This window comes from Daldinia decipiens, assembly GCF_022478715.1.
Source record: "Daldinia decipiens strain CBS 113046 unplaced genomic scaffold F4813scaffold_59, whole genome shotgun sequence".
Lineage (NCBI taxonomy): Eukaryota > Fungi > Ascomycota > Sordariomycetes > Xylariales > Hypoxylaceae > Daldinia > Daldinia decipiens.
The window spans coordinates 58,653-86,593 of record NW_026054602.1 but is presented as its reverse complement, the minus strand read 5'-3'; the positions used below and the strand labels follow the sequence as shown (position 1 = coordinate 86,593).

General features: G+C 44.6%; 9 protein-coding genes and 1 non-coding gene across 10 annotated transcripts; 5 read left to right on the top strand and 5 right to left on the bottom strand.

Annotated features, from left to right (window-relative positions):
• Positions 1–35: 35 nt before the first annotated feature.
• Positions 36–3,768, bottom strand: F4813DRAFT_376818 (fungal-specific transcription factor domain-containing protein). Its single transcript, XM_049245167.1, has 5 exons — positions 3,454–3,768; positions 2,562–3,278; positions 1,722–2,502; positions 1,282–1,578; positions 36–1,222 (listed from the first exon to the last, which is right to left on the bottom strand). Exons 1-5 carry the CDS (start codon positions 3,637–3,639, stop codon positions 450–452), a joined length of 2,754 nt encoding a protein of 917 aa, XP_049094757.1. The 5' UTR covers positions 3,640–3,768; the 3' UTR covers positions 36–449.
• A 1,815-nt stretch (positions 3,769–5,583) lies between these two features.
• Positions 5,584–6,774, top strand: F4813DRAFT_290347 (CGI-121-domain-containing protein). The gene is made up of 3 exons (XM_049240619.1): positions 5,584–5,878; positions 6,100–6,222; positions 6,308–6,774. Exons 1-3 carry the CDS (start codon positions 5,690–5,692, stop codon positions 6,614–6,616), a joined length of 621 nt encoding a protein of 206 aa, XP_049094756.1. The 5' UTR covers positions 5,584–5,689; the 3' UTR covers positions 6,617–6,774.
• A 158-nt stretch (positions 6,775–6,932) lies between these two features.
• Positions 6,933–8,287, bottom strand: F4813DRAFT_383747 (FAD-linked oxidoreductase; the record flags this gene model as incomplete). The annotated part of the gene is made up of 2 exons (XM_049245980.1): positions 6,933–8,220; positions 8,265–8,287. The coding sequence occupies 2 exons, from the start codon at positions 8,285–8,287 to the stop codon at positions 6,933–6,935; spliced, it is 1,311 nt and encodes a 436-aa protein (XP_049094755.1).
• A 1,407-nt stretch (positions 8,288–9,694) lies between these two features.
• Positions 9,695–10,420, bottom strand: F4813DRAFT_376809 (uncharacterized protein). The gene has a single exon (XM_049245166.1). It carries the CDS (start codon positions 10,240–10,242, stop codon positions 9,787–9,789), a length of 456 nt encoding a protein of 151 aa, XP_049094754.1. The 5' UTR covers positions 10,243–10,420; the 3' UTR covers positions 9,695–9,786.
• Positions 10,421–10,565: 145 nt separating this feature from the next.
• F4813DRAFT_376808 (uncharacterized protein) lies at positions 10,566–11,504 on the top strand. The gene is made up of 2 exons (XM_049245165.1): positions 10,566–10,660; positions 10,805–11,504. The coding sequence occupies exons 1-2, from the start codon at positions 10,658–10,660 to the stop codon at positions 11,207–11,209; spliced, it is 408 nt and encodes a 135-aa protein (XP_049094753.1). The 5' UTR covers positions 10,566–10,657; the 3' UTR covers positions 11,210–11,504.
• A 431-nt stretch (positions 11,505–11,935) lies between these two features.
• On the top strand, positions 11,936–13,639 carry F4813DRAFT_394335 (uncharacterized protein; the record flags this gene model as incomplete). The annotated part of the gene is made up of 1 exon (XM_049247548.1): positions 11,936–13,639. One exon carries the CDS (start codon positions 11,936–11,938, stop codon positions 13,637–13,639), a length of 1,704 nt encoding a protein of 567 aa, XP_049094752.1.
• Positions 13,640–13,811: 172 nt separating this feature from the next.
• On the bottom strand, positions 13,812–15,585 carry F4813DRAFT_290305 (uncharacterized protein). The gene is made up of 4 exons (XM_049240618.1): positions 15,175–15,585; positions 15,058–15,116; positions 14,294–14,994; positions 13,812–14,194 (listed from the first exon to the last, which is right to left on the bottom strand). The coding sequence occupies exons 1-4, from the start codon at positions 15,439–15,441 to the stop codon at positions 13,863–13,865; spliced, it is 1,359 nt and encodes a 452-aa protein (XP_049094751.1). The 5' UTR covers positions 15,442–15,585; the 3' UTR covers positions 13,812–13,862.
• Positions 15,586–17,268: 1,683 nt separating this feature from the next.
• On the top strand, positions 17,269–19,076 carry F4813DRAFT_394333 (general substrate transporter; the record flags this gene model as incomplete). Its single annotated transcript, XM_049247547.1, has 4 exons — positions 17,269–17,364; positions 17,432–17,508; positions 17,590–17,825; positions 17,890–19,076. The coding sequence occupies 4 exons, from the start codon at positions 17,269–17,271 to the stop codon at positions 19,074–19,076; spliced, it is 1,596 nt and encodes a 531-aa protein (XP_049094750.1).
• A 5,035-nt stretch (positions 19,077–24,111) lies between these two features.
• Positions 24,112–25,532, bottom strand: F4813DRAFT_376800 (uncharacterized protein). Its single transcript, XM_049245164.1, has 2 exons — positions 25,073–25,532; positions 24,112–24,954 (listed from the first exon to the last, which is right to left on the bottom strand). The coding sequence occupies exons 1-2, from the start codon at positions 25,135–25,137 to the stop codon at positions 24,219–24,221; spliced, it is 801 nt and encodes a 266-aa protein (XP_049094749.1). The 5' UTR covers positions 25,138–25,532; the 3' UTR covers positions 24,112–24,218.
• Positions 25,533–27,030: 1,498 nt separating this feature from the next.
• Positions 27,031–27,102, top strand: F4813DRAFT_t144. The gene has a single exon. It is a non-coding gene; the product is annotated as a tRNA-Trp (tRNA).
• The last annotated feature ends 839 nt before the right edge of the window (positions 27,103–27,941 follow it).

Sequence of the window (27,941 nt, the reverse complement as noted above, 5' to 3'; positions counted from 1 at the left end):
ACGGATCGCCATATGACGTGGCCGAACGAGCAATTGGCCTCGTAGCGGTAGGTGGTATCTTTAGTCATGATTAAATACTAGGTATCCCGGTCCCCTATTTCGCCGCGCGCCCGTCTCCAAACCGAGGAGTCCCTCCCCTTGAGTTTTATGTACAAAGATCTAGATATACAGTAGCCTCTTTCATACCCCAAGCTGTTGTATGGTACATGACCGTCATCAGAAGTAACCACTCCGATGACTAACGCCGCTTTAACCCCCCTCGGATAAATATTCCAAATGCCAGCTAAGACTCATATTGGTGATACCGATTTTAAAAAGAAAATATATCCTCCCAAAAATGCGCGCTCGTGAGAGATAGCGAAACTTCATCTAGACGCCCGCTCACTCGTAAATATAAATACTCTAGATTGCTTGCAAAATGGGTGACAGTCGGTATGGAATACTATTTTTCAAGTACCGCTGACCCCGTCTGAAAAGAGAAGTAATGGCCACTGCATGGTGGCCGTAGTAGTCGTAGGGGTCCCGTTGATAGGTACTGCTATACCTAGCCCGTTAGCCCCGGTGCCGTCGACGTGTGTACCGGGTCTCGGATCGGAACTACCTAAGGACATCAGAGCAGTAGCGCTATATCTCTCTTGGTTGTCTACGATGGCTGCCGTCCAGTCCTGCCAGGTATTTCCTCCTGAAGGCTGCTGCCGCCACATTATATGTGCTGGCTGTGCCATCTGCGCTGTTTGTGTAGCAAACGTTGTAAGTGGATCGTGATCCGTTGCTTGGACTTGAGCTTGTGCTTGGGCGTGCGCGTGCGCATGAGCCTGCACTTGACCTACGGCAACCTGGCCAGGTGCTTGCGTGTATAGAAAAGAATTGTTCGGGTCGTAGGCGATAGTATTGGTTGGATGTGTAGTAGAGTCGGCGTACGAAAGCGAAGGGTATGTTCCCGACTCGGAACTTGCTTCTGTGTAGTAATTGTTGCGCTGTGCTGCGATGACGTGGCTTGCTGAGCCATTTACCGACTCTGTATCGTTATGGCTGGGGTTAGAATTTGGTGCCACAGGTAGACTGACATAAGCTGGCGAGTGTGGGGACTGTTTAATTATGTCTTGTGATAGGGGTAGTTGCTGAACAGGCTCGTTGGTCTTTTGAACTTGAGCATGTTCTATCCAAGTGATGGTGCGGTCTATAATAGAGGATACCGCATCATGGAGACCCATGCCGCAGTCTATAATAGTAGGCACGCTATTAGTACCTTATGAAACTGAACCCGAATTATAAACTTACCCATCATATTGCCAGTCTCGGCGAGGAGAGTTAACCATAGTTTCATATCCTCACGAAGGGCTTGGACCTCGGCCGCGCTGGTCTCATGCCGCCTTTCCCAGTGCGCAACTAAGGTCGAAAATATCGCTGTGACATATATAGCAAGACAATACCATGTAGTGTCTAGAGACTTTAATCTGTACAATTTATATAGAATTCCAAGCAAATCTTTTGCAGTATCTTCACATATCTTCGTGTTTTCAGCTATTATTTTTGAATTATTTGCTATACAGGCGGCCGGGTGCCGTAATGTGATTCCTTGAACACTTTGTTAGTAACCGGTATATAGAAGATGCCGCAAGGCGGTGAGCTTTAAGGGATCATTTATATGATTATCGATAGAAAATCCCGGAATATAAGTCATAGGTGGGGTTTGTCATTGAGCGTTGGGGAGCGCTTACTAAATTCGAGGGCCATATATTCGGCGTAAAGAGCAAACATAGATTGATCATGCTCGGGTTGCCCCATGCCACGGTACTTTAAGCCGGGAGGGAGATTTTCTCTCCACGCTTCGAGTTGTTCTTCGAGCGCCTCAACTACGGGAAGATATCTGTTCGGATCCTTTCTTGTGCAATATATGTTCGCAAACATCTCAAGAAATAACGCAGATATTCTGAAGGCGGAGACGCCAATCTCGTAGCGGCACGTGGCTGTTCTTGTGGTATCAACTCCATCCTCAGTCAGAAGTTCATCCGGTATCGTCTCTGGAAATTCAGTATCGATATCTTCCAACCGAATGGGCATAGGACGTCCCATTCGGCCGTTTAATGTAACAGCTGTCGAAACGATGGCCCACCATATCCGCTTTCGAAGCTCATTCTCAAGGTTAGTTTCCTCGCCGGGGCTCTTCCAGGCGCGGTGCAAGTTAAGTTCGATAGCCATAGCCAGAGTATAGTTGCTTAACATATTACTAGTTGTAGACTTGGGAAACCGCATTGTGTGTACACAGAGCATAGCTAAGGCTTGAACGTCGTATAGGGTCTTGGATGTGGAGAGGTCGAAAAACTTGCTTAAAGCAAAGTGGTAATGTTTATTGGATAGGTCGTTTAAGCGAGCCCTCTGATCAGGTTGTTCCCGATTCCGGATTCCATATTGGAGGTATATCGAGGCAAATACTAGATGAATCATGGTAGTTTCGGCTACGGTGGGTTTGAAATTAGGGTCGTCGTAAAGACGCGATAGCTGAGGCGATTATTTAATATGAGATGAAACGAAATTTAGGTATAACAATGTGTACTTACAAGTGTCATAAATGTGGGCTTATGTAGGACTGGGTGGAAGGGGTAAATCATAAGGAAATACCATTCGGCGTACGTGAAAGCGTCATCTCTAGGAGGATAGTCGACATGCAGTGCCGGGTTGATATTTGTAACAGACTGCATCATAGCCTGGGCGGATTTGTTGTAAACCGCAGTGTGAGCTGGAGCATCAGGAGAGGGCTCGTCCATGTCCGGTGCATCGAACGATCCGATATCTATAGTGCTTCCGAGAATCGATAGAGTCATGCCTTTGATGGAACTCAGAGGAGCCTGGTCCGCACCAACTCCTATATGAGCGTCTGTCGGTCTTGGCTCAACAGCGGAACGCAATGTGCTTGCGTAAGGTATACTAAAGAGCCGATTTCGATCCTTCGTCCAGGCAGACGATCCGGGCTGGTTCCACGGAGTCTTTCCTATGGAATCTGGTATCTGACCGCCTAGGTTATCAATACCCCCATCAGTAGAGTTGTTGGCTGAAGAGAATGAACGCGAGTGTTTAATTTCAACGCCATTTTGATAAAGCAGCTTTTCCAATTCCCGAATATGATTTAACATATCTATCTTCTCGCGCTCTAACTGTTGCATATATCCTCTTCGTTCCGTCCGGCCTGTGACTCGATCTGTCACGTAACATTCGAGGTTCTGGTTGATGCAATGCGAGCAGCCCTCGGGCAGAGCATCGCAGCGGATCTTGCGAACCTAACATGATCTATGTTAGATCTTGGCTGCTTGGTATTGGACAGAAGAGTGAAGAAGCACAGCGTGGCTAAATTCGACGAACGGTGTTGTTGGGGGATTCGGTGCAACGGTTGTCTCTCGTCCCTCCTTTATTTCTTCCTCTAACGTAACCGGATGTTCAGATTAAAAAACATACCTTACACCGGTCGCATGCTTGTCCGGTCCTTGTATAGGATTGAAGCTTGCTCTTTACGACGCTCGAGAAATCGCTAGGAGCGGCACGGTCGCGGTCTAGGCGAGGCAGCTTGCATTTGGCGGCGCCATCGGAAGGGTCGAGGTCGGTAACGTCACCAGGCCGTTTCGGCGGACGGCCTGGAGGCATGGCAACACGAAGCTTTGGAGGCCCGCGATTTGGGAAAAAAAAAAAAAAAAAAAAAACCTACAGACCTACAAGACTTGCGGTTCGTTGGCGCACAATGGTTGGAGCTTGTTTCGCGACAAATCGAAAATGGAGTTTCCCGAAACTCTAAGACCGGACGACTTGGGGAGGGCCTTACCTAATAAGAGCTAGCAGGAGAAGGCAGTAGCAGCAGGAGGCAGTTTAAATTCAGTGCAAGCACTTAAGGTACGCAACCTATGCAGGCGTGCATGTATTGCATGTATGTACCTATATTAGCATACATTATGTATATCTTACCCAGATAAGGGTACATATTGTACATGTGTACATACATAGGTACCTACATACACGGACTTTGAAAGTCTACCTATGTAGGTAGGTAATCTGAGCTCAACTTTAAAAGAGCTTAATTCAAATTAGCTTTACGTGCACAGCCTCCCTCTTCAAGTTCATTTTCAAGTTTATTTTCAAGTTAATTATTTAGTATAGGAAGGAGTACGAAATGTCCGTCACAGGAAATGTCAACGGGGAAACGGAATATACCGCCGTGCTCGGCCTTGATTTTAAAAACCGTCGTGCATTATTCAGATCGAACGGGTCTCAACCAACGATACGGAGATGACGGGACCACGGGTTTTTTTGGTTAATTTTTAATTTTTTATAATTGTTAGTGATAGCAGCGCAGGGTGCAGTCAGGGTGCCATCAGGGCGTCGTCTGCTTGTCTCATTCGTCATTTGCTACCCGCCATGAAAACCTCCACCCAGGAGCGACATGTCTGTTTCTGCAGAGCTCGCACCAGCCAGGACGCAAGGAGCCGACCAAGTCGGGGTTTTGTCTAAAATCAGGAATCCGATCGATATTCAAAAAGTACGTGCGAGTGCGAATCCGAGCATCATCGGCAGACATACGAAGCTTCAAACGTCTCGATCGAACCATCCTGCAAGTCAATAAAGGTATTAATCGGTAGTCGGATTGGAATTCCAACGACAGCCGATTACGACAGACCTGTGGCTTACTAGGGAGATCAACCTCATACGATACGGATGTTTAAAAGACAAAGTCAGATCATGAGATTAACGACATAATTATAGTTGTCATATGCCAGTTAGTTATACTATATTAACTATTAACTTCACAGTTATAAAATTGCAGGAGGAAAAAGGAACACGTATCATACAAAGTTCCTGTTATACAGAAGCCGTGCTAGCGTCCTTCAGGAGCCTCTCGACCTTTGCTTAACCCGGTCACGATGGGGTTTCTAGAAGGATGGGTTGACGTACCTAGATGACGGAGCCGCCACAATTACGCAACAAAATAAGAACCTAAAATAGACTTACCATGACGGGTATTAGGGGACCATGCTTCAACTTGAATAGGAGAACATTATTTTCATTTCCATTTACGTTTTCATAATTTGGCTATGTTAGGGAGTGTCGGTACTGAAGCGGTAAGAATCTCTAACTTAGGTGTCATAAGCCTTACCTGCTTCGTCCGCTTCACTCTTTTTTCTTATATATACACGGCGAAGAATGTTGGGGACGGTGGTGGCTTGAAGCGTGGGTGATGAAACGAAGTGAACCAGATGGTTGGGTTCCTCATTCCATTTGTTAGTATATCATGGGGCTGGGCCTCTTCATATCTAGGTAGGTAGGTAGGTACGCAGGGAGGACCAATCCTCGAAGTTGAGATGTGACGTTTTTTTTTTCTGAAAAAAAGGGGGGTTAAGTTCAATACCACCAGGAAGATATCGATACCAAAATATATAGAATAGTAAGCGAACCAGCTGCTGTCAACTGTTCGTCGTGCCCCTCCATACATACCTATGTACCCCTCTCCCCTAGTGGACCTATCTAGTGAAACCCACTATCAGTTGTCATCCCAAGCATCTAACCTACAACTACTGCATACCTAGGTAGGTAGGTAACTACAGTATCATCACCATCCACCCCGGCGACTTGGATTTATAACCCCCTCAATACTAAAGAGACGGAATCTCGGATTATTTTCCAACGGGGTAGCCAATAAATAACAATGGCCTCTCCAAGCGATAGTCAAGCAGCATCATCAAGCTTCATAGAAACCATCAAGCTCGAACACGTGCCTTCAACATATACAGTTCTCGTTGGTCTCTTTAAGGATGTTACAAACGCCGAGTTCCTACAACAGCAGCTTCTTAGCCGGAATGCTAAGTATGAGTATGCTTTCATCGACGCCAGTTCTGTATGTTCTCGTCCTTTAAGTTTGTATATCTATCACGTCGTCTACTCTCATTTCCTAAGATTGGTGTGTAAATACATGTACCTATATAAATCGGGATACGAAAACACTTATATTACCTACGTAGTCATGTTTGTCCCTTCAGCTTATAATACTGGAGCGAAGCGAAATAAAATCGATGTTAGAAAGAAGCTATACTAACCTGATTATCTCACCACCAATAGGTAATATCGCGCGTTCAAGTCTTGGCCGCCGTATACAAATCGATAACGATACACATGAGCGGTAGCATGAAGACGCCCAACGTTCATTCTGAGATTGTGTGCTCCCTCAGCCCAAACAACAATGTATGTAGCAATACGTCTTGCCCCCTTCTCATTTCACTCCCATCCATAAACTCGTCAACTTACTCGCATATCTAACAATATCCAGATCTCAGAAGCCTACCGCCGCCTCGGCATCACACCAAGTAGCAAAGACCTGATCATCGCCAAAGTACTAATATCACCCTCCGCCCTAACACCCGAAGCAGTACAGCAGCACCTCCTCGACAACGTTCAAGGCACACCCGCGCCATTCACAGACGAGGTCCTGCAATCGGGCCTTACGGACCGGGCCAAGGTACGCAAGTACTACAAGCTGAACGGTGTTGGTTGGCTGGACGGCATTAAGGACGAGTCCCTCCAACGTAGGGAAACCGAGCTACTGGTGCTTGGGGGCATGGCACTGAGAAGCCTCTAGTTATAGATCTTAAAGAGAGGAGCGAAAAGGACGTAGTTTACCTAAGGTAACCATGTATAACATTGATAGTGGCTATTGATAGCTTTCGGCGTTACAACCGTAAGTTTTCCCCTGGCAAATTGAGGTGGTCCGGATCTCCCCTGACAGTAAATACCTGTAATACCTACATCGGAATCCTATTAATTCGTAATTCATTGCGCTCGCACACCTAGACTTGGTAGGGTAGTTGTGTGCTTCTCTATCGAGTACCCTGTTGGTACTCAACTTGCTTTATGCCGCACCTGCTCTAACTCGTACCTCTTAACCTTAATACACCTCACGCCGCCGCCGCCAATCCCAGAGAGGTCCTAAACCGCCTCTTAATCTCATTCCACATGGCATCACGCCCGCTCTTCGTTCTTGCTACTGCGTCCTTGTTTTCGTTCGCTCTCCTGAGCAAGTACTTCATGCACTCGCCTGTAGTGCCCCAAACGATGTACTTATAAGCCTTTGGCACGTCGCCCTTCTCCTGGACGTAGCCGTCGCATCGCCGTGACGCACAGACTAGCTCGCAACTGACCTCATCCGCCATGCCCTGCAGCTGTGCGATCGCCAACTCCGTGGTACGGTCAGACTGCTCGCTATCTCGGATTGCCCGTGCCCGGCGCACCGACTCTAGATTGTGAGACCCTAATATGATACTGACACGTGGGAATTTGAGGCCTTCTTCCGGTGACTTTAACACGGAACCCCACTGCCGGCAGATAAGGCTCGCCGCGATTCCATTGTACGTCGTGTCTGTGTCAGCTTTGGTATCATGGATGATGTACCGTGGATCTAAGCCGAGGTATGCGCCACGCACGAGCTTGACACCTAACGTAAAGCCCTCCTTGGCGGCTAGCGCGAGGTGTTCACTCAGTGTCGCTGCTGTGGATTTCAAATAAGCTTGATATGTGCCATAGATAAGAGCGTGGCCTGGTATCTTGTTATGCTTGCGCTGGTACTCTAAGGTCCAGTCGTCGATGCCGGCCTGAACTGCCATCTGTTCGGCGTCGAAGAGTAGGGGCACATCCCTCTTCGCAGCTAGGGCACAGATTTCGTCGATAGCCTTGCGCAGATGCTTCGGCGGTGGTAGGCGATTCTTAAGCGCATACAATGCTTGCCGTCCGGCGCCAGTAAACTTGAGCGCGACGAAATCCCCAGGCTGTGCGAGTGTCACCGTCTCCAAGGTCCCTGCCGCCCAGGGACCAATTTCGTTACGTACGCATTCCTCGGCTACGGGTCCCTCTTCGCACGCCGAGAGCTTCTGAGTCTGTACGTCAGTGAGGACGATCTCCCTGGCGTACCCTAGGATAACACCTGTAAAGCCGATCTTTTTGAGGCCGTCGATAGTATGATGGACCTCGGCCGCATTCTCACCCGCGCAGAATTGCGCGTAGAACGTCTTCTTTAAGAACCAACGGAGTAAGGGGTTTTTATCCGGGTTGAGGACTGGCTGATTGGAGTGTGCGAGGATGTTCATGATGGCCAATGAAGGAGGTAATAGAATTGGAGAAGATGATATGCTAGTAGTGGCTAGATTACGTAGCACTGTGGACAGAGGAAGAACTGATAGTGGTGATGGCCTTGTTGAGGAAGAGTGTATCTTCCTTCTCGTCGTCGAGACTACCCTGATCTTCTGGTTCGAGCCATTGCGGCTTACGACATAAAGGCCGCATTGGGGATTCCTCATCGCATTTACATATATTGGTAGAAGGGACGACCTGCTTAACACCGAAACTCGTACCATTGTTAGCGTTTCGTGGTACTTGGACGGCTTTGAAAGTTGAAAGTAAACTAGAAAGGCTATGAGAGATAAAGGATAGTAAGGTACGAGCGAGGGATATAAGTATAAATGGCACGAATGGGAGCGCTTGCGTAGGTATAAAGAACAAACAGGAACAATGGAAAGTATCAGTATGGAGCGGGATGCTGTACTTTAACTACTACACATGTATCTTAGGTTTCTACTGCTGTGTATTCTAGGTGAATTCTTTATCTCCGGCATCGCAACAACCTCAGTCGCGGTAGTGACTGAACCCCGACTGGAGCGCATCGTATGGTATCGAGGAGACACCTCGAGAATGGCGGATAGTCTACCTCGAAGCTCCGATATTCCAATCACGACTCGACGACAATCCACCAGGAGTTCTTATCGTTGATGATCACGTGGACCCATCAAGTCCGAGTGCCGTCTATAGCCGTGATGCAAAGATGCAGTAAATGCAGCCATTGTCCAATCAGAAGCCGCACTGTGGGGCAGCGGCATGAGAGGTCCCGAAAGAGTGAGTAATAGACTGAGGCTAGTGCGCGTAGTCGACCTGACAGCCTGACAGTCCCCTGGCATAAGCATGGTCCGGTCCGGTTGTTGAAGGTGGCCGAATATAGCAAGAATATCCTGCGCTGAGATCCTGCATGGTTCGAGGCCTCCGCGCTTAACGTGGGGTACACTAAGCCAAGCTGACTGGTAGACCTTGACATAGTTTTGCAGACAGAGATTATATGCGACGTTGGCCGAACCCGCTGATTCATAATGATGGCTTGTCGGGTAAACTATAACGTAACTCGATCTCGAGTAAGCCACGTGCCTTATTAGCTAACTAGTCAGAATGCCGTCGAAAAATGGCCTGTACTATAGTGGCCAGTATCTTTTTTGGCGGCATTCTACCAGCGTCTTAGTAGCCATGATGACCCTTTTCTTCCTCTGCAATGTACCTAGGTAAACACCGCGTCTCATCCGAACAAGTGGATAAGCCGTCTAGTGCGGTTATTATAGCACTACTCCTATGCATGGAGCCGCAGTGTAGATATACTGTTAAGGCCGAGACCGAGCTAAAGCCTACAGCCCTTTGCGACGCTCTCGGCACAACGCGGATGTAAGTGGATGTCTACAAATCCGTGATGTTAATAACCCCAGTTTCATGTCGTCTTCTCCTCAAGTTGGGTGACCTTTCCGATATGCCTCCGGACGAACTCGATATACCCAACAGACCGACCTTTGGCAAGAGACACCATGTCCTGGGCAGCACCGTATGCGAATCCGAATATGAGGCCTTTTCTAGCAGTCCTCGCAGTTTCCGCAGCTGAAAAGCGATCTACATTGAGATAAATAATTAGATCAGGATAAATCAAAGCGACCGGATCAAAGGTTATTAAATAGAAGAAAACCCCATACTCCAAAAACTGAAGCCACCAGCCACAGCTAGGCTGGCCATCACGGTACTGAAAAGATCCTTGGTGCCTCGGTATACATCAAACAGATTCTCGGCGCAGAACATGGAGGTACTCAGAACACTGAGCCTCGCACCGACCTTAAATCCTTCCTTCAGTCCACCATATGCCAGATGGTAGTTCTTGCTTTTGTGATATAGGTACCACCCGGTTGTAGTTGTAGGTAGTTTGTGAGCATGTTCGGCTCTAAACCGTAAGCCGGCCATCTTACTACCTTGGGCGAGACCCAAAGTCATGCCTACACCAAATGCTGTCGACGCCGCAGCTGGAATGCGAATCAAAGGCGGAATGGATAAGCGGGAGTCTTTCCATAGCTGAGCATATTCTTCTCGAGTGGGCGACCACTGACGCCTAACCTCGCTGTCAGATTCTGTCATATTGGACTGCACTACAATCTTGATATAGATAGAAAATTGTACGGCGTTGATTATTCGGCAGAAAGAATGAATCTTTGGGGGTTTAGGCAAGTGGAAAAGCCTTACAAATTACCTAAGACTACCTAGGTACCTTAGGTATCGCAAAGTTATCCCGTACCTGCCTTAGAAAATTCAAAGCTGAAAAGTTTAACCTAGACCCACTCGGCCTAGGTATGTACACTATGTACATCCTCAGACCCTGCAGGCACTTTACGCGGGCCACGTGCAGTCGCGATTTGAGCTACAAGGTGGGTACATCACCTCTATCTTTATCTCCGCCGTGAAGAAGAATTGTCGCGTTGTAAAGCTGAGAATTTACCTAATAAAGTGCGGTTTACAAATTATCATCTTACTTGGATATTTCTCATGAATTAAGATGGTAAGTTCATGTTCACTCATATAAAGGCCTTATAACCGTAAAGTACATCTCAACGTTGTATATATGGAAGCCTCTTAGTGGCCCTTCGAATTTCACGTTATACATAAATATTCATTCGTTACTCATTTGCTCACTCCAGCATAGGATGTCAATGATATCGACCTGTCTCTACGCTTTAAGCATGGTATCCATACCGTCTTCTTGTTTGTCGATCCATCAAGACCCTTCGGCAGCATAGCAGAAGACCTTTTGGAAGCTCTAAAAGCACGCTACCCCTCGGGATTGACTACTTTGCTCTCGTCGCCGGACAAGACCGAGCTACCGAACAATCATCTACAGATCAAGTTCGCGTCACCAAAGATACCTGCTGACCTCAGCCAAGGCTGGAATCCTCTTGAAGTTGAAGAGAAAGATACCCCGGTTAGCAAAGACATCAAGGACAACAGCATTTTGGCGTTCGCATTCTGCCCTGAGGATGCAGACGAGGACTATGAGCCTGAGTTCACGGTCGAGCTCCCTAGCTTCGACGAGGAAATGGAGGAGCAATAAGGATAGCAGTAGAGGGACGATGTTCATGAGACATGACTTAGGACATGATGGCTAGCCGCGATGGAATGCAAGTTTGGAAGAAGAGCGGCTTTCAGATCTCTAGGGACACGGAATGGGTAGTTCTCAAACTCATAGCTAGGAAAACCTTGGGAAGTCTTGCCGTAATTCGAGTATGGAATGACAACCGCCCTATGGGTAGGTATCTCAGAGACTCATATTGGCATATGAGGTTTAGATAAGAAATCGACAGTAAATAATAACACGCAGCAAGGCGCTCAAATTAGGTAAACCAAACGTGAATGAAGTCGTTGCTATTGTTGTTGACTACATCGAGAAATTTAAATCCTCCGATATTTAAAACATGATTAACGTACATAATTTGCCAATAATCAGTAAATATGAAGCTGTACCTGTTTGTGCCTTCGGTCCGTATTGGCACATTTAGCAACAAAACCGGCGCGCGGTTAAGGACCCCAAAGCGCTATAATATCCGACAGCCGGTCCTTCTGTTAGTGGGTTAAGTGGGACATCGGTATTATATTGTACATGCCAGGGTCGCCAGGGGTTTAGGCATGTAAGAGGATCGACCCCTATTTTTATCTTTTTTTCCAAAAACTTCTTTGACAACACACAACTATGCCTGAAATGTTTATTCTTTTCCTTCTCAAGTACCATTCTTAGGTACGATTTGTTATCAACAGGCTTTGGCCATATGCCGCCTTCTACATGTCCCCTGCGACTCTTCTTCGCAATACTTTGCGATCCCTCATCCCTCTTGCGGTAGCTTGTACTTTTTACTTGTATCTTTATCCTGTCTTTCTTGGCTGTGCGTTCCCACTCCCACAAACAGAGGACAACGTCGCCGCGTTTCAGGACACGGTGCGACAGCATGTCCTTTCGAATTCAAGTACTGCCGCACCGTTCCGGCTTCTCGCACTTGGCGATCCACAGTTAGAGGGCGATACGTCCATCCCAAATTATAACCGCGAATCTTTCCCTCATTTAACATGGGCCATTCGTCACCTTACCTACAAGACTGATCACCCGTCTCTACGTAAACGCCTGCGACAGGTAGTGCACGATATTGTCGATATCTTCTTCGACGATATTCCCGACACGTTCGAGTCGATTCGCAAGCGGATAGACTTGTTTGGAAACGACTTCTATCTTGCCCACATCTACCGGACGCTACGATGGTGGACAAAACCCACACATGTTACTGTTCTGGGGGACTTGCTGGGAAGCCAATGGATCAAGGAGAAAGAGTTCAACCAGAGGAGTTGGAGGTTCTGGAACCGTTCGTTTAAAGGAGGCGAGCGTGTCCCCGATGAAGTTGCCGCCTATCCTGCTGAGGAATATGATCTAGCTGGATTCCTAGGTGTTGAGGATGATAACTCTGCGGCCTGGCGCCGCAGAATTATCAACGTAGCCGGAAATCACGATGTCGGCTACGCCGGCGACCTGACAGTCGAGCGACTGGAGCGATTCGAACGTGTCTTCGGCAAAGCCGCCTACGAGCTACGATTCGAGCTACCCATTACCAACCCAGCAGCCAATGCGACTATCTACAACGAAAAGAGTAATCCCGACTCCGATCGTTTAGCTCCTGAGCTCCGGATTCTTAACGTGAATAACATGAACCTTGATACTCCGGCTGCCGACCAGAGCCTCCAGGACAAGACGTATGCCTTCGTAAACGATGTCATTAACACGGCCACTGCGGTCGAGTACCAGGGCCAGTTCACGCTTGTCCTAACACACATACCGTTGTATAAGCCCGAGGGTGTCTGTGTTGATGCCCCTTTCTTCGATTTCCATGCTGGTGGCGGCGTTAAGGAGCAGAACCATCTATCACCGGATGCATCTCGTGGGTTCTTGGAAGGTATCTTTGGGTTGAATGGCGATCCAAGCGCACCAGGGCACGGCACGGGTCGCAGAGGTGTTGTGTTGAATGGACATGATCACGAAGGCTGCGATACGTACCATTATATCAACCAAACGGAAGAGGGCGAGGAACGTCAATGGCGGGTTACCCGGTGGCCCGCCGCCAAAGCAGACGAGCTTCCTGGAAAACCCGGAGTTCCAGGTCTAAGAGAAATCACTGTTCGAAGTATGATGGCTATGTATGGCGGCAATGCTGGCTTGCTCAGCGTCTGGTTCGAAGAGGATACCTGGGAGTGGAAATACGAGTTCGTCACTTGCGCCCTAGGTCGTCAGTATTTTTGGTGGTTTGTCCATGTATTTGACCTCGTCGTCCTTGTCGCTATGGTAGTCTACGGCGCCTTGCAGGCAGCAGTAGCAGCTGGTTTTGACATCGATAAATGGCTAGTAGCGAAAACCGATGCCCCTCCTATTACAGTCAGCGTTACCGCAAATGGAAACGGTGTTAAAAGGCCCGTTCCGATTGGTAACGGCGAAGCTATGAAATAGATTATCTTATATAACAAGTAACGGGTGTACAGCATGGAAGTGTAACGAGTCATGAGTACCTTGTACCAATATAAAACATAGATTAGACAACTAACCTAGTAGAATACCGATATTAGTATAAGCATTGTCATGTGTATGAATTTCCTTCCTATATGTGACTTGAGCTGCAATTATAGAATTCGAACTAGTTAATATGAATCAAACGAGCGTATCTTAGACCTCATTATAACTTGAAATCAATAACCACAGCATGAACTCGCAGGCTCGAATCTGCATCTGCTCCATTAGCAAATCGTGTGAACACCGATAGTACGTTGTCATAATCCAGCCGCGTGGTGTCAACTAAGGGCTCCGTCGGCGGGAATCCGTTCTCCCGCCATACGAGTTCGTACTCGGAGTAGTTAGATTCCTTAGACGCCTTTAAGACTGTCAAGACTGGCACTGTGTGATCCGGCAGGATAAGATACAGGTCGCCATCTTTGCTTACGGCCAGCCGTCCTCTCTTGCCCCCTTTTACGCCCTGGACGTGAGGGATGGTACGTTGTGTCCAGACGCCTGTTTTTTTTTTGGTTGGCACATCTTAGCACATTTTCTCGTAGCAACAATTAGGGGGAAGGGAAATGTGAACAAAAAAAGAAATAAAAAACGACAAACCTTTCGGTGATCGATAATAATGTTTCCACTTCTGCTCGCCATCCACCGCATCCCGATTCAACACATGTACCCCTCCCTCATGATCGATAGCCTGTGCCTCCTGATTTGAGAGCCCCGAGCCCTTAGGAATCTCAAACGCCACGATCCCCGGTGCATCAGGTCGTACACTCTCGCCCTTCGCCAAATCCGCAATCAAGTCCCCCGCCCCGTTCCTCCAGGTCCGGCCCCCGTCGTCGGAGTACGCATAACAGATATTGTGATTATTCTCCGCGGAGTTCGGCCCGCGTTGTTGCTTATGCTTGATATCCAGCGGGTCGTCCCAGCCCTCGTACCACACGAAACCTCGGTACACCCACGTCGCGTGCAGTCGACCGGCGCGTATGTCTAGGCCGTGGATATAGGGGTTATTATCGACACCTTTAAGATTTGTGCCTAGAATTATGTACCCGTACGATGTATCCTTCTGCGGTCCGTATATAGCTAAGTGGTCGTCGCCTAGACCGGCCTTTCCAGTGCGGAACGAGAAGAGCAGGTTGCGGTCGAGTTGCACGAAGCGCGGGTATGTAACATAGCTGAGTAGCTCGTCGTGTTCTTCTCCAAGACCGGGGAGCTGCGATAGGTGTGGTGTGAAAAGAGTGACGGACCACGGGAAGGATTCTGGGGTGTGGGCGACGCCGGGTTGGGAGTAGCGATATCTTATTCTATCGTGTTGTAAGTACAGGATCTAGTAGCTGCGTTTTTTTAGGCGTGCCATGGTATCGTACCTGTCGCAGTGGTGATCATACGAAAGATGGATGGTGCCGTCTCCGGGACAGATACCGAGCTTACGTCTTACTCAGCATGCTTCTTTTCTCCATTCTCAAGGTATTTGTTTATATTACCTGTATAGTGTTGTGGCCATCATCTGTTGTCTGGGGATAATCCTCAAAGATCAGAGTCTCCCACTTGCCCTCTGGAAGTTTTCTACGTGATAGATGGATATACAACGGTTCTTGAGCGGAGTCCGCCGATAGAGAGCTGTAGAAACTTGCATACTGCCACCCATTGTATGATTGGATAACATCCTGCTGAAACGCGTTGCCGTTCAGGACGCAGTTCCGGTGCGTCGGGTCCAGTCCAAGCACCGATACGGATGGTTCAGCCAGCATTTTCTTCTCTTCTATTTTGTTCAAGAAAAATATATGAATGGTAACGAGGGATAAGCCTGGAAGGAATGTAGTAGAACGTAGCGCGCCGGTAGAAGACGGTAAGAGGCTAAATGCAATTACAAAGATCTGCCGCTTGATGTGACAATATCGTCTTCTAGAATCAGGCGGTTCGCGATAGTGTCATAATAAATTGCGCGTAGCTTAGATGCTAGCAGATACTATGTCTAATTATGACTATAGCCTATCTCCGTAGTCAATCGATTTTACAGCAATGCCCGTATGATGGAGCTAGTATTCAACTATGTATTGTTTGAACGACCAAGTGCCGGTATAGCAATCGACCGAGTTGAAGACCGATAGGGTGGACAAAAGAGCCTCGAGTCGAGGCGTGATCCGCAATAGTTGAAACAACCTATTAAACAATACGAAGTACCCCGCGCATGTAGGTGATGAGTTGAGATGGAGGATCTTATTCGATAATTACGACGTACTGCTTTTTTTTCTTTCTTTTACAGGTTACTGTATACTCCTTCAAGATACTTTTTGTAGCTTCAATATTTTGTGATACGTATCTCTTATGTTATTCTCCCCTGAATATACTTACACATATCGTCCTTGCATACAGTTCTATATTTCAGCGTCGTTACGAGCTCTCGGGGACCTACTTGTATACTGAATAGTCTCTGTCTCGAATTGCTTTCTATGTACATAGTTGAAAGGAATATATCCCATCAATAATTACACCGATATCAAGATCTTCTGTATATTCTTATTTGCGTAATAGAATCTTCACCATCAAATATCAAAGCTCTTCATATTCATACGAAGCAATCTTCCCTAAACTTACCTTTATTTGGTTTGTCCCGGCTTGTCTCCCCCGCATTGAGCCTAAGATGATGTCCATCTCCGTAGTGGAGGTCAACCGTCGCTCTGAACCTGTCAGGCTGGTTGGTCGGATCTACGCTAAAAAACTAGGAGAGCTTTCCACACCACCTCAATATTCGGCCCTGAATTCTAACTCCCAGAGGTACATCTCCACTTCTCCTACAACCTCGACTTCTAACCCTGTCAGCATATCCGTAACTCCAAAAGGTGTTCTGCATTTGGACTCTTACGATTTATGTGATGGGACGATAATGGTTGACATCTTTGCCGAGGATATAGAATCCGCAGTCGTACGAAATATCTCATGTCTATAGAAGAGAATACATATAGCTTCGATTATCTTTGAATCTAAGCGCCATTGAATCTCTCTAGTAAGGATCTGGCCCCGAATCTACGGAATAATTCCCCAACCCTGGCTACTCCAGTCCCCCAGATCCTTTAGTCTTGGTGTTCCTGGCGGCCCATGGGGTAAAGAGAGGACCACAAGCCTACACAAGGGTGGGCTATCGGTGTACTTGCTAGGATTTCCTCGGTACAATACAGCGAGCCCCAGCACCTTTCATCCAGGCTGTCCGGTTAATCTGTTTGGTGGAAGAATACAAAACTTGCCCATTTCCCATTTTCCACCCATCGGGCTCCAGGCCCAGATCTTCCATTCCGCCAAGCTGTGCGTTATCCTGACCCTGGTACCCAATAACGTAGTACTGCAGCAAGGCGAGAGAAACCTCTATCGGCAGCTTACCCGCAGAATGCATCTCTTAAAGTAGGGTCTCGCCGCCCATCTCGTCCAGCACTGCTCGTCTGTCTTTCTTCTCGCGTATCGCTAAAGATTCCCGGATGATAGCGGCGTGCCTGTTCACGATAAAAGAGAGCACCGCGGGTAAATAAGAGACGTCGAAATAGGGAATAGCAGTCTGGAATTTATCCCATCTATCGACAATCATGTCGTCCTTATTAAGGTATATCGTCAAAAATGATGCGATGAAAAATGATCCTAAGGAGATCTATGGATGGAGGGTCTATCTTCTAGCCTGTTCTGTAAGCAATTACTCATTTTTATAATAAAATCATCTCGTATATAACTGACATCTGTTTTTTTTATTAGGCTTGCTTCGGCGCCATGTCTTTCGGTTGGGATAGCGGTGTGATCGGAGGCGTTATTAATCTTGACTCGTTCATCGCGTGTGTCTCCCCATAAGAAACTACATTTAAGTAGTCTCAACCTAGACTTGGGATAACTTCTAACAACCCCTTCTGTGATAGCGCATATGGTCTAGGGAGTAAAAGCGACGTGGCGACGGCCAATCTTCAAGGAAATATTGTTTCGGTATTGCAAGCTGGATGCTTCGTGGGCGCTCTCGTTGCTTATCCCCTAACGGATATCTATGGTCGTAGGCCTTGTTTGATGGGCGGTGCTCTCTTCACACTTGTTGGCGTAGCTATGCAGGCTGCTGCTTCTGGTCATCTTGAGCCTATGTATATTGGTAGATTCATCTCTGGTAAGTCCGGTCTGAATCTATAACTACTATCCCCTCGTGCGCTAATATTCAACCTACTAAATAGGTCTTGGTGTTGGTTGCTCTAGTGTCGTTAACCCGATATATGTTACCGAAAATGCGCCTCGAGCTATCCGTGGTCTGCTTACCGGATTATATCAAATGTTTATCGTCACTGGTGGTATGATAGCGTTCTGGGGTAACTATGCAGTCAGTATACACTTAAGTGGTCCTGCGCAGTACATTGTTCCACTCTCGATTCAAGGATTACCCCCTCTACTACTCTTCTCCCTTATGGCTATCTGCAATGAGTCGCCGCGTTATCTTGCTCGCAAGGATCGTTGGGAAGAGGCGAAGGCGGTGCTCACACGGATCCGACATCTCGCGCCTGACCATCCCTACCTACAAGATGAATTCCAGGAGATCGCCGATCAACTTGAGTACGAGCGACGTCTGATTGGTGATGCTGGTTTCTGGGCGTTACAGAGGGAGATGTGGACGATCCCCACAAACCGCAAGCGAGCTATCCTGAGCATCGTGCTCATGATCTGCCAACAGATGACGGGTACTAACGCCATCAACACATATGCGCCGCAGATTTTCAAGAATCTTGGCATCACGGGTACCTCGAACTCGCTGCTCAGTACTGGTGTTTACGGCATCGTTAAAGTTGTAGCGTGCGCCCTGTTCTTGTTGTTCATGGCCGACTCTCTTGGCCGCCGCCGCTCGCTGCTGGTCTCCTCCGTCGGGCAGGCTTTCTGTATGTTCTATATTGGTCTATATGTACGCATCTCCCCGCCCGTCGATGGACAGCCTGTGCCGAGCGCCGGCTACTTCGCGCTAGTATGTATATTTGTTTTTGCCGCCTTTTTCCAGTTCGGATGGGGTCCCGCCTGCTGGATTCTGGTCTCGGAGATCCCGGCCGCTCGCCTGCGACCCATGAATGTCGCATTAGGAGCTGCCACACAATGGCTGTTTAACTTTGTAGTGGCTCGCGCTGTGCCTAATATGCTGGCTACCGTCGGAGAGCACGGATACGGCACCTACCTAATCTTCGGTAGTTTCTGCGTATGCATGTTTTTCTTCGTCTGGTTTTTCATCCCCGAAACCAAGGGTGTTTCGCTCGAGCATATGGATCAACTTTTTGGAGTTCCCGAAGAAGAAAGACTGGAAGTTACCGAAGGTACAAAGCGACATATGTCCAAGGTTGAAGTTGAGGAGCATTCCAACCGGTCGGACAACAAAAGCGTCTAAAGGAAATGATGGTGAATATGAGAATGGAAGATACCCTTTGATGCTAGTTAAGCTATTATGTCTTTAGGTAGCTAGCAAGCTATGATCCTAAAAGATATTATTTTACCTGATCTCGTCCTCAACCTGGGATTTGTCTAGCCTAACCCTTCCCGCATCTAGATGCGAAGCTAATGATGTTCAAACGTGTGTTGCAGTCCCATCCCTACTCGCACGACATGGCGCCTCCCATAGCGGCTTCGGCACAACTAAAACGTGTGCAGGAGCTATTTTCAATCTTGATTGCCCGGATTATGAAGTTTCTAAAGACTTAGTCGTAGCGTTTTTAGGTCATGGTGTGAGTGGTATTGAAATGCGTGAAGTGGCTTCTCCAGGCGAAGCAAGCGATCTCGAAGTATGTGGAGCTGTTGTCTTTGATGCCTACTGTCGAGATCTGCTTGCAACATCCCAAGGATTTACCGAAGACGGCTGCTTTCGTACAGGTGACTTGAGAAGGATTGATATCGACGGAAATTTAATGCTGATGGGCCGCCATGAATAAGGATGTTATTAATAGCATGGCGTGGAAATAGCTACGGTTGACTTTCAAGCGTCGCTTGAAGTAGCAGTTAAGGATACCCGCGTGACCCGGATCGCCTGTTTCTCATCTCGAACTCCTGGAGCTTCTTCAGAGAGAATTGCAATGGTATAAATACCAGAAAAATGGCCATCCAAGGTTGAAGACATAGTCGTAGTTGATAAAATTTGCGTCACTCAGTCTTGGAATTCAGGAGCTACGTACAAGAGATTTTAGTAGGCGAAGGAATAAGTGAAATAGAAGCCCCCCTAAGAAAAGAAGACATTGCGAAGACCAAAGAGATCAATGATCCCGATACCATTGGAGTTGATGCATCCATTTTCGAGCTGGGATTTGCTTCGATGGACATTATTCGCTTGAAAGTACGCGTCGAAGTCCGGTTGGGTGTTACACGCTTATGAAGAATCCTACCGTGCGATCGCTTGTGGCTGCATTGGTAGAGCCAGACTCAGTGCACCATCTGCCTCATACTACAACTTCCATGCTGGACCCCAATGTTGGACAAGCTAGTCTCGTAGATTCATCATTAGTGGCAGGGTATGGCTACGATCCAGTTGTTTTCTTAAACTCCACAGGCACCAAAGCGCCCCTTTGGCTCATTCATCTAGGCGTTGGCGAAATACTAGTTTTTGTCAGGTTGGCCTAACCCCCGAGAAAAGACGATCGCCCAGTATATGCGCTACGGGCTGGCGGATTTGAGCCCGGCTAAAATACATTCGCATCTATTACTGAGACAATTCATGCCTACGTAACAGCAGCTCGCCGGTGGCAACCATAAGGTCCGTATGCCCTAGCGGGTTATAGATACGGTACTATGCTGGCCTTCGAGATGGTCAAAGCATTAAATGATTCCGGAAATGGGGTGGTACAGTTCCTAGGCAGCTTTGATCTTCCGCCGCATATGGTTTACAGAATATGGCAGTCGACTACGAGCCTGCCGACATTTTCCACGCCGAACCCCTTAAGATAACTGCAACATCGCGGAAGGAGTGGGTGCTTAAGCACCTTAGCCGATGGGGAGGCCTTTGTCCGACAGAACCCTGATTCCATAAGGTTCAGGGAGCACACTATACTATGCTTGGGCGGGACCATGTCTCTAGTTTTTCTGACAAGCTACGAGCGGCTTTGGGGGATAGAGGACTATAGAAACATGTTCACTGATAAGGACTTATTTACAATCTTCTCATCATCATCATATTGGTTGGGACCAGTACATGAGCTTCGTATGGTGACGCATCCTTTATTCCAGTTTATGTAGTAACACACTCATCCAAAAGATTCTATACCAGCTTGCAAGCCTTGCCACCGGGATTCGTGACCCCGCAGCCGCTTACTCGGCTCCTGCACTGGAAACTCGACCAATTGACTATAATAGATATATGTTTCACAGATCTAGCAGCTGATGCGGCAGAGGTGATCAACCTGGATACCATTTTAGATATATCGAAAATGTAGAAGGATCAGGTATGGGTTTCTCTAGAATGTCTCAAATATTCGAGTAGGTATTTTTATAGTTCTCATTTCAAATAGAGACGCAAGTATCTTTCAGCTCGGTATGGCCTTGAGTAATTGGTCATGATATTGGTTGTATTGCAGCGTTGTGAGTACTTCGATCGAGATGATGTGGCATTACCAGTTCGTCGATGATATTATTAGGATTGAAAATGGATACAGCTGAACGGCTACTTGTCGACGCCTTATTGCGGCTTTGCGAAAGTTGGTAGATTCTATTGAAGATACCAATGATACCATACACAGATATAGGCATATTGTAAGATAATCCAAAGATATAATTTCTGTGTTTATAGAATCGCCAACAACATTGGAACCCCGTAGGATCCCTAAAATGCAATGATCCAGGTGGGCTCCGACTTGGATATTTTCAAGTTTATGGTCAAGGTAGGCAATCTTAAGACAGTAGAGGAAGTTACTCAGCAGGTAAATTTGGAGCCTTAACCAATAAGTACGAAACAAATCATTATTTAACTAATATATAAGTCAAAGCACCCTTACGGGGGCTATCTTAATAGGGGCTACTTCAAAAATGCAATGTATTTACGATAAGGTTTATATATAAATTATTATATAATTTTATTAGTTTTTAATTAATTAAAAAATAAAATTTATTATTTAAATCTTTATTTTTTTATAATTTTAAAATATTTACTTTTTTAACCTAATTGTGTTATGTTATGGTAATAAATAATATTTTTAACGGTATATTTTTATAATAAGCGTTTAAAAAATATTTTATATTATAATATTATTTTATAAATTAAATATTAAGCTATAGAATATAAAATAATTATTTAGAGGAATGTTAAAAATTATTAAAATATTAAAAAAAGAAATTAGTTAATTAAGTTGTTATATTAAGTTATATTAGTTATATGTTTTTTTTATATCGATTTAAAAATATTGTAAAAAGATTATTAGTTTATAATTATTGATTTAATATTTTCGATAAATATTAATATATATAATTTTTATTTTATTATTTTAATATTAAATTGGTTAAGGCTTATTTAATTAATTATAAACGAATTAATAGGGTTATAATTAATAATATTAATATTTTTTTTAATTGATTTAAGGTTTTTAGGATTAAAAATATTTCGGTTAAGTATATATATAGCGTTAACGAAATAAGGATTATGAAAAGGGTTGGAAATAATGGAATAGTTATTAGTAAGGTTTATAAAAAGTGTATTATGGTTAAAAATTGTGGTAATAAAATTTAAACGTTAATTATTAAGTATATTAATAATAATAGTTAATTTTTAAATTCTTTTATTATATATATAAATAAATACGTATAATAATAATAATTTTTTAATAATAAAAACGTTAAATTTAAGGGTTAAAAATTTATTACGTTTTTTAATAGTTAAATTAATAATAATATTATATTTAAATAGTTTTATAAGGTTTTTTTAAAAGAAACGAAGTTATTAAATTGTTAATAATGGTAATTATTAATTTTTAACAACTACGATAATTATATTATAATAAAATTCTTTTGGGAATATTTTATAAATAAAATTTATGTTATTTTTATTTTAGTATATTTATCGTACGTTTTATAGGTTATTAATATAGATATATTCTTATTAATAAAATAAAATTATTATTATAAATTTATTAAAATATATTAATTATATTATATTTTTAATTTTGGTAAAAGAGAATTTATTATGGTTTATTAAATAGTATAAAAAAAACGTTTAATTAAATATAATATATTGGTTGGTTAAAAAGTTATAGGGATTTATTTTAGGAATTGAAATAAGTTATTAAATTATTGGTTTATATTCTAAAAAGCTTCCGGTATTATTCCAATTCTCTTAAACTTTATTTCTAATCTAAAAAAGTTTAATTTTATCGAAAATATAGTTTTAATTTTTTTAATAACACTTTTAAATTTATAAAATATTAATATTTTAATTAAAGAATTATTTAAAGTTAATATAATGTTTGTTAAATTTATAGTAAGGTTTTTATTTAATAAAATTAATAAGGTTTTTGATAAGGTTATTATGAAATTAGTTATAATAAAAACTTGCGCCGAATATTTAGAAAAGGTATTAGTAAATACGAAATTGTAAAAATGGCGTAAAGTATTATTTAATCTAAATTTGACGTTTATAAATATTAAGGTTATTATAAAAAAAAAGGAGTAGTTAAAAACCTAAGAATTAAGTGGTATAATTATAATTAGTAATTTTAATATTAATTTGGAAAATAAGGCTTTGTTAATTAAATTAATAGTAGAAGATTATATTATTATTAAAATATAATAGATTATAAATTAATTAAATTTAATTTAATTAAATAACGTTAAATTAAAGTTAAGGTATTTATTTTGAAAGTCTAAAAATTTAAGGTGGCCCCTATTAGGGTAGCCCTTGTAAGGGTGCTTTGACTTAATTGTTTAAGCTTTTATCAAACTCGTCGTTACTACACTACGGTCAATATCGTGACGGAAGTGTCTTCGATTGGATACGCACCTACAGATATTACTGAGAATCTTACTTGGAAGGTCATGAAATCAGCTCTAGGAAATTAGGACGTTTGATATTTTATGATATCTTTGCATACCCCCTCGGTGTTGATTTTAACCTAACGTGAAGCTATGGGGCAAGCTGTTAAATGAGTGATTAAGGGACTACTTTCAGACACAGCACATGGTGTATTAGCGTAGAATATATATATAAGAAAGACCTCCCTCCTGACTTATATAGTTGATGGATTAAGTCAATGTACAACATACAGGCCGTATACCGTATCTTTTAGCACGAGCCCTCAATACCAGGTTATGCAACCCTACGTGGTTTGCGTAGAATAAGCAGCGATGTTAGGAGAACCCATTCTCGCAAAGATAATAACTACATAAGGTAGTTTATTGGACTTCTAGGTATAATATTTACGATCAACAGCTACTTGATTTATCATACGAAGGCAGCCTGATTAGATATATATATATATAGAAAATTTAATAGTATGCGGACATTAGATGTTGGCGATTCGGCATGCAGAGTCGCTTCTAACCTGTTTCCGGCCTGTGTAGATCAAGAAAATGTTTGAAGAAGCCACCCTCTGACGAGCCAAACGGCCATGCTGATAAGCATAAGCATAAAACCCCAAGATAAACATCCCGCTGCTATGTGATCCCGGAACGTTTGCGCCGCATCGCCTTTGCTATTGTTATGCGGGAATGGACGATCAGGCACAGGAACGTTCAGGATTTTGCATAGCGGCTCCCACCCTTGGCTGACTTCGTAAAAGAACAGCTTCTCTGGAGGTACGACCTGCCTTAGATGCTCCTCGTGCCTGCGAAGCGTGTCCTCCTCGATCTTATCTTGGTCGTAGCGCCATTTCATAATTTGATGGAAGCGTTCACGCCAAAGTCCGTAAACCTGAGTCTTATGCAGCCATAAGACCACCATAGGGAGATACCACGTCCCCATTAGACTATTCAGATAGTTCATACTCTTCCACCAGGACTTTTCCTCTCTAGTCGTTGCTATTACTATGGCGTCGGGATAGACGTGCATGATTTCAGGAGTGAGAGTCGCAGCGGGGCAGTCCATGGTTGCAACGTAGCCGTCGAGCACCTCCGAGATGAGCCAATCAAGCTTCTTCTGCTCAGAGAACGTCTGCGCCTTCGGAGCGAGCTCCATTATATCGAGCCAAGCTTTTATTTGACAAATTGGGCCCCCAAGGGACTGGATCCCGGAGTCGTGGACGGGGCCATCGAGAAGAATGGTGAGAGCTTCGTTGAAAGTCTTTGTGCCGGTACGTGACCTATATGGAGTCAACGCTGTTTCTTAAGGATCACGACGGTACATGTACACTGCGCTATAATCACTCGGCCCATTTCATGGTCCTAGAGTAAGAGATTATGCAACTCGCTTGGACTTACATTCCAGCACCAATGACGCGAAACTTCGTTCCAGGCGGGCCCGGTAGCGAAGGACCTTGACCCATTATGACGGCTTCAATGACCAATTAGGAGTTCACACGACTCCACACGACTGCGATCTCACTGTCGATATCTCGATGTTCTAGACGCTCGAGCTGTCAAAATACTGATGGCGTCGTATGAGCTGAAAATGGTGTCATCAATGGTGTCAATAGCATTTTTATACTTTTGCCAATCGCACCCCTGTAGATAGCTCTCGACAAGCTGCAGCGAGGTTACAGAGCGCCAAGAACCGGCGCGTTTCTCGATTATATTACCTTGGTTACACGGGTGATCTTGATGGCTAAACTTCATATGCTACACATGCTCGAGTATCTGCATGGCTATGGTCGACCACTCACTGCCGAACGGCTGAAGCGGCTCCCTCATCCACCTTACTCGGTCTACAATATGGTTCCTAGCAGGCTGATTGACTCTTCTGTCTGTACCATAGCACTATTCTCCAAAACTTCCCCAAAAATCCCCGATGCTCTCTCATCTTCTACCTCAGCTGTACACGAGTGCCAAGCCGGCTGAAAGCAGACCCAGGAACGCAGATCTGGCATTTCTTAAGGCTTGCCATGTGCCGACGCAGATCAAGCTGAGCAAGATCAGCGTAATCCCTCTCGTGATGGTCTATAAAGTAGGGTGATCGTCACTCCTAGTTTCGCGAAATGGCTAACAGGCGGGCTTTCAAGGCCCGCACAATGCAACAAATTAGTTCCCGAACTTAGATAGCCTAGGAGGGCAGTAACGTTGCCCTTTGGAATTTTCGGATTTGGATAAGAAAATAGGGCGCCTCCGTGTCGCATCGGATCAGAGTTGGAACTGTAGGAGCTTTCACAGGAAAAACAGCGGATAATATGTTCCCTGGCTAGTTAAGAGTTACTAACACGGCCGCTTCGTCACAACTTCACATGTTGGCGCTGGCCCAAGCTGATACCCATCTCGCGCCCTTCGGGTAATAATGCACTTCATCTCAAGGAGACAACTGGATTATGAGTAATCATATATTAAAGTCTATGATTTTTTAACATTTCCCGACGCGTCGTAGAATAAGACACCTACTGTTTACAATATTTTCTAAAGCTATATCATACATTTACTAGCTATCCCGTTACCTATCAAAGAGTATTGTCCAAATAGTGTAATGGAGCTTTCGATCTAGTTAGTGATGGTATAACAAACGAGCCATCTTTATTTGGCTAGGTACTTATCAGAAATATCCCCCCCCCGTGGTATTGAAGTTACTAATGTTTCACCGGTAACTTGATATAAGCTCAATATTAGCCCATTAAGTTTGTTTGCCAGCGCCTTACAATGGGAATTATTTCAGTTTCGCAGTCTTATTAGTTATCAATACTGCCTATTGTGTTAGAAACACACAACGTAAGTACCACTCAAGCGTATAAAAGTGGGACTCAGTGTAAGACTCTTATATAATTAATATTCCAGAGTTTAATACTCCGTAATAACTCCTTCGCATATGTTTCTTTATGAAACCCTCTCAATCTCGCCGTTATGGAAAAGTTCCATGATAGAATTGCTAAGCCATAGGATCACGAGGTTAAGTAAAAGCGTCGAAAGAATGAGGTTGTCCTGAGAGAAACCTTAACCCTAACTACAGAAGCTCGTAGTCATGTATACCGAAAGTATCTTGTATTCTAGATGTCTCATTTAGAATCCTTACATATACCAGGTTTTCACAAGTGACCGTCTTATACTTGAAGTGACGACCTAGAATAGCTCCACGACTGGCCTCAGCAACTGCAATTATATGAAAACAAGCTATAGCAAAACAGAGTCGCTTTTGTATGACAAGTATAGCTTTGGTTTATATCGTTTTGGGGCTTAGTATATAAATATTACATAGTAACCATCACAACAGTCCAGCCAAGGGATTACAGCAAATTCAAGACGGCCTCGTGGCGCAACGGTAGCGCGTTCGACTCCAGATCGAAAGGTTATCCGTTCAAATCGGGTCGGGGTCAGATATTTTTGCTGTTGGTGTGTATGTTCGTGGGAAACGTGGATCGGGTTTTAGTGCTTAGGTCCAGACGGTCTGACAAGTGTATGCCCTCAATTTAGAGCGCAAACACTTACCTGTCTAAGTGGAGTAGCCCTAAACGCCGTGTGCCCCGAGTGGAGCCGGATTCCGGCGCTAGGATACGCACACGTACGCGCGCGACTAGTCCAGGGCCGTCTTAGACGCTTAGGTTAACCTCCTTAGCCTTTACCGAGCAGTAGTTTGAAGCAGATTGTCGGTGTTATTTCTATTAGCGCTCTGGATATTATCAAAGGTCTTACGTGTCTTTGATTTGTTTGATGTAGAGCAGCGAGATTTAAACTACCTAGCAAACAAGCTGCGCAAACTTCACCTTCTCACTACCTATATTAGTGACTTGCTTGGGCGTAGGTACAGAAGTTGCTAAATTTCTAAGTTCTGATACTAATTAGAAGTATATGTGCTTTAGTATGAGTGGCTCTTAGAGCCTCATTGATTACGGTTCTATTTAAATATATGGTAAGAAGGTAGACCTGTAACCTTCGCTATGAACAGCCTTGATGCTCGACTGTTCGGTTGGATATATATACCAATAACCAAACTAATCGGATGATAAAGCCATGCCTAAGACACTTGTCTAATTTCATATTAATAATTCGATCCGAGCTGCATACCTTCGTCGACATGGAGGATTATCTTTTCGAATATAATCAAGCCTTTTAAATGCCGAAGGATTTGGATTCGGGTTTAAGCATATATAATTTCTATATAGCCTTAGTTTAAATACTAAGGCTGGCGTGGCAGCGGTTTTCAAAAAATAATTCT